Raw genomic sequence first — 10,747 nt, forward strand, 5'->3', positions numbered from 1 at the left:
ATTGCCCCACGGATGAGTATCTCGAAGCAATATATTTTTAGTACTAGACGGCTATTTCTATGAGTCCTCGCTGGGACGTTACGTCAATCTCTGCGCAAACTGAGCGGTTGTAGTTCCATTCAGGGTTTAAGAATGGCAGCTACCTTTGCAAGCAGAAAGCCGATACCGATATCCTATTTTTGTGTGCCTGTCTATCCTCAAAATGGACAAAGATGCACGGATGGCGCTAAGAGAGCATGAACACTGGTCGGTCAGGTGGTCGACGGATCCATTCACCTCCCGCAAGACCAAGCACTATAACCGCATTTACCTTATGGGTTAGTATAATTTCAGTATGCAGGTTGTGGCAGGCTCCAGGCTGGAGGTACAGGGGAAAAGCGGAAAGCGTGTTCAGGGTGAGACTCCGGCCTCTGCGAAAGCTAAGCGAATCCCGATATACTGTAGCTGCTGTAAGGTCTTTAGCGAGGTTTGCCAACCACCGCGCCTTGATCTGGCTGACTGGTTCCGTTGGCACGGCTAAAGCCCTGACCTAATCTGAACAACAGCGACAGACTGCTGACGCTCGTCGTTTCAAATGGTCAAACAGTTCCCGATTTTCGTCCCAGCCCACTGTTACGGCCATGTTGAATCGCGCATCCTACGCGACGCCGTAGTATAGCTGAAACCTGCCGGCATAGCTGGTTTCTATCTGGCGCGTCTTGTTATAACCAGTATAAATGGGGTAGGCTTACGCCATTGAACACACTCCTTGGCCTATGACGGAACTGACTTCGGGCCTGGTCTTTCGACCAGACGCAGACTAATTCTTCCATACGCGCTACTTGTTAGGCCCTGCACGCCGTTAGCGTCCTCCAACTATTCGTTGCCCAGAATGGCCCCACCCCAGCAAGCTCTGGCCAGCCCCTATGGTAGCCCCACGCTTTCTCACTTGGCCTCGAAAACTTTTAGGCGTTGCTCAAGGACATTCTGGGCTGAAGCAATGATACATTCACATATCTTGATGGGCAATTAAGCCGACTTTTTATCTTTGCGCTATCTGATCGAGCGGGCTACGAAAAGGTTTTGTTGACAAGTCGAAACGTATTTCTCATTGTTGAATTAACTAGCTACCGGCTCACGATCAGGTAGTATACGTTTTTTTTTTTGCTTCTACTTTTTTTAACGTATGACTAGTTAATGTATTGTATGTATTGATTTTCGTCTTTCACGCTTGCTATTTAAATCGTTAGGCATTCTTTGAGATGGCTGACTCACAGTGTGAAACAATTTGTGTCTGCGGGCAGATTTGAACCGGTACCATCAAGTCGCCCGAGGTTTAGCAAACAAACACGTTACCTACAGGACTGCTTTCTAATACTACGGCTATAGTATATAAATAACAATAATAATAAGTTAAATAACTAGAATAAAAGGAGATTAACTTCAAACTAAAACTTCAACTTTTATCTCTCTTTTTTTCCTATTTTCAGGATGTATCTGCCCTTTCTAATTGGCAACGCCTTTCCATGCGCCCCACAACGCTTTTGAATCACAGGCTGCGCGATTGTTTTTCATAGACGTAATATTATTAACAGTTATATGTCCTAATACAAGCCGTCTAGTCGATTACCGGTAGTTGAGTTAATAATATAGGATGCTATATACAAACTGGACGTAAATATGCTTCTGTGAAAAGAACGGCGCGGGACGCTGCTATGGTACACGGTGTGGTAAGCTAGCTATAATTTACTAACCTTTTTTCCGTCGAGTTCGTGAGGTCCATTGGCTAAGACTTTCTCGACGCTAGCGGGATCGGCGAATGTTACGAAACCGAATCCCCTGTAAGGTGAATGATGAATACAATTATTGCTAAAATGTCACGGTCAGAAGAAGATATATACTATTGTTATTGTAAACATTGTTATTAACTGTGATGTCATGAAAAAAACGCGAGATTAAATCATACCACTCCATGCTACCTAAAAAAACACCTCTGTTCTCGAATGTAATTATTCAATAATGCAGAAAACGTAGTGCTGAACTAGTGACAGCCATTGGGTACTTGCGTTTCGAACATTGTAACGGCCATGGTAGCAGCACACTTAGACTTGTTACACAGGATAGGTTTTAGCTGTACGTACTGCTATAATATACAACAGGTCGTTTTTCGTCCTACTGTACACAACAAACATTTGTTGTATGATGAGAGGTGGCCTATTTTGTTTACGCCTTCAGCTATTACTGATTCTACTTTGGCTTTGAGCGCCCTGCCACCCCCACGTACTTCTGCTGAAGCATTCATAAGCTCGTCGCCGTTCGTATTCCGATAGTTTTGACCAAATTTTACGGACCGAACGCGTCACGTACCGTCTAACGGCGTATGTACCGCAAAAATATAACGGCTTCTCTCGGTAGTACCCATCTGAAGCGGAAGCCGGTTAAACTGCTGAGAAGAGAAGAAAACAAGTTCCTTTAATAGCAATAAGAATAAGCTACTAAGCCAATAAGCGGCTTAACCTCTTCAAGGATTGCGAAGAAAGGCACCGCGAGCTAGTTCAGCTGGTCGGATGCAAAGATGGTTCAATGATGGCTCGACAGCGTGGGTCCGTACTCCACATCAGCAGGGTACCCCAGAAGTTACAGAGTTGGGATAAGGAAGACGCTAAACTGAAAAAACAGTAGTAGTGAAGGTAGCGCATCTATTGAAAAAAAATAGAAGAACAAAATATTGATGACTGAATGTTCTCCCTTCGAAGATGTAGCAGACGCAGCCCCGCAGAGTGCTCCTAGCCCTTAAGGCTGCCTCTAGTACAAAGAAGGCTGCCTCAACGGTGCCCGAGTGTTGCCTTAGCCAAACTCCAGTTATGCCAAAAGGGAACGAACGGGTATTTTTCATTAGACTCATACCGCTAGAGCTGTTGGTGGCGATGCTGATGGCGTTGTCGTCATTGCTACCCATATTCCATCCTATTTTTGACACGTAAGCTTTCTAGTTATCCTGTTGAACATGCTATAGCGTAGCGTCGAGTATAACGTCGAGTTGCATCAGCAAAATTAGTAAACAGAAAGGGCACAGAGAGTTCCTTTCAAAATATCACTTGTTGCTGTACAATAAAGCGAAGCAATTTCAATGTACTGCCAACAATAGCTGATCCTCTACTCTTAGGTTCTGAGTGGTCGATTCGACGACGAACTACATGACGGAGCGCGTGCGTAGAGAAAACGGGGATCATATGGGTAGAACCGTTTTCCGCCGCCCACGATTCCTTCGTAAACCTGAAGAAAAGAAAATAGTGTCATCGATAGAGGAAACGAAGTGCGTAGGCTTGGACGGAAAGAAACAACTAGAAATTCATCGTCATAACGTGTTAAAATAGTGATGATGTTTAGAACTTTTCGGTCAAAAATAGCCTTCTAGAAAAAATCGAATGACCCTATGAACCTGAGCGGCTGGCACCAAATTGAAACGATTATTGAGAGCTTACTAAGTGAGCTACTGAAGTAGCCCCGCACAAACGAACGCAGTTTTTGCGCTCATGACCCCCACATATGTGTTCTGCTGATAGCAGTGTTCTCCCTCTTCTTGGAAAAACAGCATAACTTTATTAAGAACAAGTATTTGTCACGTACGCCAGTCTTACGTTACACCACGTCACCTAGAAAAATTTGCTCAATCCACGAAAACACCTGTGACGTAGTGGTTGTTGACCAGATCTTCACAAGCTATATTTCCACAAGGTATATATAGCTGGATTGCACACTTCTGTATCCCCTTGACAAGACCTGATAGGCCAGTAAACAGTTCTGACCTAAGCCTAAGCCACATAAGGCTCGACTGACGCAATACATATTCACATACGAGTTTACCCCAAAAAGATGTTCCAACTGTTGCCTATGGCTACGTTCGCGTCTACTATTGCAGGTTAGGTTTCTTCTTTCTTTTTGGCCTACCCGATATCTCCATCAATGCAAAATCTGAAAGTGGTCATCTTCAGCAAGCGGGAATGCTTCCCGGCTTCCCCAACAAGATACAATGGTGAGTCTTTTCTCTGGCGGCTTTGTCTCGCTTCAGCCGATTCTTTCCCCACCTGAGACCCCGTTGGAGTGCCGAATGCCTCAGGCCTCCTCGCCGCCCCAATGCATCCCATCTTGCATCTCCAGTGCCAAATCAACCCTACGAGTTGCCTCAACTCGCTTTCCCTCTTGCACTTCGCCTTCGAAAACTTGTCTTGCTGAGCTGCTTCGGAAAAGCTCCCAAAGCTCCTCTTATATATGTCCAGCAGCCTGCAACACTATGACATCAGTCACTGTATGATCATAACAGGGCTTCCTTAACCGAGAAAAGAGCCAGTTTTCATCGCCACGCTTTCAGGTTCCATATCAAATATTGAAGCATCCGCGAAGAGCTACGCTCGACATCTCACTATACAAGTCATTTGACATCTTCTTTTTCCTACTTTCTGCACATAAGAAACCTTACAATTACCTTAGTTGGGTAAGAGACAGTAACAACGTATCTGAATACACAAATGCTGAAAGAACGGGACTTAGATTGTGCATACCGCTTAGCCTGAATCTTAAGCATTTTCAACAATTTATGTCGTTCGCCTACTCAACGTGCAGGTCATAATTAATGACGGGCCTGATTAAATTATCGAAACAATGTTATCCTAACTATTATTGTTAAAATCAATGCCGAATAAGACCTAATTTCAAATACCGATATTCTGCTCTTGCTACATTACTATCTGTACATTAAGGTTTAACAATCCGGGGTGAGGAACAATATATAGTAATAATAATATTTCGATAAAAATGATCGGAGAATTCAAATGAAATTGATTTGCCGATGTCGGATAACGGCTGAAATGAGAAAAAAAAAATCGCCAGGCTATACCAGGCGACGATAGGCAAACATTTCACGCAGAAAAATAGGGCGCACTCAGAACAAGATTAAATAGGCCACACTTAGGTTTTATTAGGTCAGGAGAGTCTATACCCTGCAAGTCCTGCACAAGAAATAAAAATCCTAGAATCATATCGGCATACGCCAGCGCATGCGCAGTCCGTCATGTGCTGCCTTTTCAAAAAGTAGAGCCTAATAGCAGCAACGGACAAAGACCTCTAACTCCATTATGCAGTAAACTAACTCTGGTATGGCCTATAACAGCTACGGAAGCCAATTGCAAGAGTGTTGGTATATTATGTAAAACCGTGTTCCATTACGCTTATTTCAACCACCTAACAAACCTTGTTTATATATCCACAAAAGCCTGTTATTCTGTATATATATCCAATGTGTTATAGAATAAAACGCTGCACGTACAGCACGGTAAAAAGAAGATCCGTGCAGCGTTAAATGACGTGACCCATTTATTTTATACGTATCATATTTTTTTGCTAAGCTCCGTGCTTCACCTGGGCGCACAACTAATATATTGTTTGCAACGTTTGCGATAATTAAAAAATGTTTAACAGTACGCGTTTTTGGGCCTGATCCTAACCACTTATGTGCCGGTACGGCCACGTTACAGATACTTCCGAGACCGATCAATTATTGGTCAATAGCGAACTATAATTTACTTGAGCTTTATGTACTGACGACAGCTTGAAGCCCGACCTGACACCTTGAAGTAAACCACATGAAATTACCTTCGGTATACTAGTGATGCTAGCATATCCACAAATACTCCTCGCAGAAATACAATACGCCTGCGTTTTGTCTGTCGTTTTCATGGTGCTCAAAAACATCGCTACTGACCGCAATGAGTGAGGCAAAGCAGTCGGAGAACCACTCACGTTGGACAACTTTATATATAGTACGTATCGCCGGCGATACCAAAGCTGGTCAGGACCAGGTTTATGAAAATCAGCCGATTTTCATATAGGGTAATAGTTGTTATATTTGACTTTCAAATGATTATGAGTCGATTACCACTATGCAGAATAGCTTGCCGAACTCTGCTATTCCCCTGCCCATAGCAGACTCTCATGTCGGCCCAATTGAGGTAGCCCTTTTGAACGAACGATCCGCTGCACTCCATAACCGTCCCGAAACAAGTAGGTTACAGTCAGCCCTAACCACCTCCACCCTATAATCCAGTAGACATCTGCGGGTGTTTGGCCGCTTGCCTGTCGGTTTAACACAAGCCTCACCCGAAACCCGCCCTATGGCTTGATCCATATTTGTACGACAACGCAAAACCCGACAAACGTGTAGATATATTCAAGTTGTTAAAGCGTAAACGTTTTGCGAATTCCACTCGATATCTGTTGGTGATTGTAGATATATGTTGTCATATAGTATAGTTATATGAAATTATGAAACACATATTTACATACGAAGGTTCACATCGAATCTTTTCCCTCTAGTTATCTCGTAATAAACATAGATAAACCATCAAATGTTATCAATCCACAAATTAGCATGACGTTAGTCACCGTCAGAAGGTACCCGGTAAGCCAAATTCTCATAGTAGCCGTAAAGCAATGCTATGGCTAGACGCTTCTTTTGCCTGTTTCTCCGTCAAAGGTCTGAAAAAAAACGTCTATATATGGTGTTCAGTATAACATATATTCCTCAAATTGTCTATATGTGCTGCGTTACGATGCAACAAATGTCTTGCAGTCAGCTAAACGGCGCACGATTCAAGCAACATTGGACCCATTGCCGGCTTACTAAATAGATGTTCTTAACACTGGATTTATCTAATCAAATGGATAAATCAGTGTTATCGTCAGTGTGGCGGGTCCGTCTTCGACGAACAGGATTTTTCTATCTCGTCGCTCGTTATCGCTTTCCTCCGCTTGCTAAGCTTTCAAGTTTTTGTTTTCTATCTGCCTGTCTGGCCTTTGCATGTCCTAAAGATCTCGCGACCAAAACAGAAACACTCGGCAAATAGAGCCAACAGCGTCAAACACGATATGACAAAGGAAAGCGGTACTGACAATGTTCGAAAAACGATGCACTCAAATAGCAACGGTGCGCACTGGAAGGACACGATCATATGGTCACGTTACTTGGAAAACGAATATTATTCTATATAGGCCCTGACACAAATAAAGGCACGATCAAATGTGTCTAACAAAGCTGCACCGCTCTGCGAGGGGAGTAAATTCAATAGGGACAGGTCGTAACGTATGTAGGGCTACAGAACCCTTCGAAAATGGAAATCGTCGACTCAAAATATTCACGGCTTCCAGGTGATAGGCTCGTTTATCGGACGGTATTAAAATGCCCTTAAGCAGATAGCTAACTAGGCCCACAAGAAAAAGAACACGAGGCTGTCCTCTCTAACCTAATAGATTGTTGCGGCTATTGAAGATTTAAAAATTACTTTCCGTTCTTCTGATGTCTTCTGAAGCTATTTCAAGCATTAAATATCGAAAACTGCTTTTCCTTAGAGTTTTGCGCAAGCTACAATGAACGATGCCTATATGTATAGAACCGTCTCGTGCTTCGAAACTGCCGATTACAGGGTGCGCGTATGTCTTTACGTAAGTTTTGCGTAACAGCACGTAACAGAGCAGAGCAGCCACTGAAATAAAATCTTATTAGTCACAACTGCCGTACGAATTGTGCAACAGCAGTTATTGCTTAGATACCTATAGATTAATTAGTGGTTGGGGGCCACAACTGGCCATATTAGCCCAACTGCAATGATCTAGAATGGGCTAGCTCAGTATTTCCTTATATCCAATACGCGTCGAAACCAATATACGTCGTAGGGGTGCTTGCGGTGCTCAGAGCGTAATTGTAATGCAACAACGAGCACACGGCTGGCTGACTCCTGTTTCACGCAGTTTCTAAGGTTTAGGAATTTTTCTGCACTCTTTTCATCATTGACGTCACGAGCATCTTTATTGCCTAAAACTCGAAGAGCTATCTTGAATCACGTAATTAGGCCACGTTTCGTATCGACCCAATTTTCAATTTGATTTGCCTTAAATGAAAAATCAGATAATCTAATCTTTTCTCAGGAGCCAAGCTAAGTTTTGAGAAACTTATCGAAAGAAAACATTGGTTTCATGTAGATACATATTTACGTAGATACGTACAATTACATGTTTACATAGCTACAATTACTCATGTCTGAAACAATGCCCTGAACATGCTTCAAAATTCTGCAACAAAGTTCACGGTTTTTTTTCATAGAACTATTTATCTATTAGCCTTTTACTATTGCCGAGTATAAACGAGGCCGCCTCAGTCTTCACGCGAAGTAGATACGCAGTAACTAAGTTCTTTATCTGCGGTAACAAAGAGCGCCGCACTCTTTATGAGAAGTTAGTGCGCACAGGCTCCTATGAGATTATGACAACAGAAGCAGCAGTATTATCAGCTGTTTTAACAATACTAGGAAGCGACTTATTGGAATAATATAACTTGTGTGTAAGTCTAATAGCAGAACGCCAGATTGCTATTTGCTAGAACTGATGGAATCGCAGCTAACGTCCGACGCATATCCCGTATATCGTGTTGGCCGCCGTAATGGTGCTCACTTATCTGTACATACTAGGTACAGCTTTTCTACCTAACGGATGGCACTATTTTGCACAGCCGTAGTAATGGCAGCAAGTGTTCTTTCCGTGACAACTCGCAGAAAAACGGCGAGATGATTCTGCCGTCTCCGCTGCGGCCATCATCATCGAATAGCCAGCCACATATACATAAACAGACAGGAAGGCATGCATGAAGTTGTTCGCGATCGCTGGCAAACCAAGCGACAGAGCTATAGCTTTTACCAACTACTAGCGGTCCTTCGCTTAATGTGTGCCTTCAGAACCTCCATCAGCAGCAGCAGTATTGACAATGTTTGGCTGAATAGGCGGCATCACGCGCAAACTGTTATCGGTACAGCAGTCACTTGCCTACTAGCCCGATGACTACCGCCATCATCCCCATCAGGGGTGCGCCACTCGACGTCCAGGTAGTTCGATGCTCCTGTTCGTTATTGCGAGACCCTAGAGCTGCCACTGCGATGTAATCATAAAACAACTCTGTCATGTTTAGGGCTTTGCAAACGTCGGCGCCGTTGTTATCCCTATTGCATACAGAGCCGCAACGAGGCAATTGTCGAAAATGCCGACAAGTGAAAACGCTGCAAGACGCAAAGGTAGTCGGTTAGCGCTTAGGCCAACCCAAACAGGCAAAATCGGCCGCTTGAGCATTTGATGATCGGCGAAAGGTTCGTCCTAAGCAGCCGAGCGAACGGCCAGTATCCCGTATTCCTGTGAGGAGTAACGCCCGTCTGTAAGCTGCCGGGACCGGGAACCCGATACAGCCCAGCCTCGGTGCTTCGATGCGATTTCGATGTCGGTACCATAAGCAACAGCAGTAGCGCCGATACTCTGATGGCCCTCGAGGGAGCCAATGGCCCGACAAAGCAGCAAGCAGCCGAGCTATCCAGTGGCCCTCTCCAGCACTGGACGCCCTCTAATATACACACACGCGCGTTTTTCCCCTCTCTCTCACGTCTCTCATTTTGATCTCACGTAAAACGCCTATAGCCAGACACATAACTAACGGCAACTTTAGCAGAGACGGCGTCCGACCGCTCTAAGTCTGCAGCACCTCCGGCATCGCTCCTGGATCAGTAGGCCGCTGCTTGACAAAATGCTGCTCTTGTGGTAGGCCAGCTTCTGTTGCAATAGCTCAGCCGCTCCTGTTAGGCCGGTTGAGAGAAATGGGAAAACTGGGTGTGCAGAGAGCCTGTAAAAAGTAAGCTTCAACAGCAGCGACGGTGGTAGTGACGGTCTATCTCGGCTTTGTTAGCAGAGAACCGCATCATCACTATGCTGTCGCCGCCAGCTGCAACACTACTTGATTATATGAAGGGCGAGGGGGGGACCACAGCTATGGGGCTGCCGATGTTGGAAGACCTTGAGCGGTCCTCAGGGGCACCAGCGCGTATGCCACTGCTGACGTCTGTACAGTTGTCAGCCAACTGTTCGAGGCAGGACGGCTTGCTAGTGATCAGCTGCAACAAATACCCAATTGATCTGTTCGACACGGATTGACATGAACCAAACCCAGAAAGAAATAAAGGGACGAGGAGAAAAGATAAAAAAAAAGGCGAAAGGACAGAGTTTGCGTTTGCATCTGATTTGGCCGCTTTCGCTGGAATTGCAAAAGGAGTAGCGTAAGTAAAGATAATGGCGGCAACCATACAAGCCTGCGATGACCCCCCTCACATGGAAACGTAGATGACTTGAGTTTACCAAAAACATGAGTTCGCATACGACTTCGTCAACGCTAATTGTCAACCGTTATTCCTCGGTCTCGTTCCTGACTCGCCGTTCGATTAAGCTTTGTCTATTTACATCGAACGCCTGTTTCTATGACGACGCTTCCGTGTTTAAATGTAATCAGAACGTAAGACTGGTTGACTAAATACCTATATCGGAGACGTTTCAGTCTCCCAGAGGGGTTTTTGTATTTCTTCAAGTCTTCCTTTTAAGGAGTATGAGAAATTGCAGATGCTAACCGAACGAGAATTTCTTTCTAACAGTCTATTGTCATCTTCCCAAACCCGACACGAGCGTACTGTCAATAATTGAGGCCACAGCAATATACCCTGGATGCCCTGACCATAAAACAATTACCAGGGAACACATTGGGTTACTAGAACTAATCAAGCAACGTTTTAGAATGCTCCTACTACACAAATGCACATCTACGTATATATATGCATAAACGCGTTGGATGTCGGTGGCTCGCTATAGACAAGGTCAGTGTGAGCTTTGCGTGAATATGAGGTTGTCATCT

The 10,747-nt window shown here is 44.4% G+C and overlaps 1 protein-coding gene across 9 annotated transcripts in view; it reads right to left on the reverse strand.

Annotated features, from left to right (window-relative positions):
• LOC111260456 (RNA-binding protein Musashi homolog Rbp6) overlaps nt 1-10,747 on the reverse strand; it is a 240,832-nt gene that overhangs the window by 147,859 nt on the left and 82,226 nt on the right. For all 9 annotated transcript variants that reach the window (XM_022833232.2, XM_022833231.2, XM_022833227.2 and 6 more), the window contains one exon: nt 1,734-1,818. In XM_022833232.2, the coding sequence (XP_022688967.1) occupies nt 1,734-1,818 (85 nt within the window). The remainder of the gene's footprint in view (nt 1-1,733; nt 1,819-10,747) is intronic.

Source organism: Varroa jacobsoni, unplaced genomic scaffold, assembly GCF_002532875.2.
Source record: "Varroa jacobsoni isolate VJ856 unplaced genomic scaffold, vjacob_1.0 scaffold_441, whole genome shotgun sequence".
Classification (NCBI taxonomy): domain Eukaryota; kingdom Metazoa; phylum Arthropoda; class Arachnida; order Mesostigmata; family Varroidae; genus Varroa; species Varroa jacobsoni.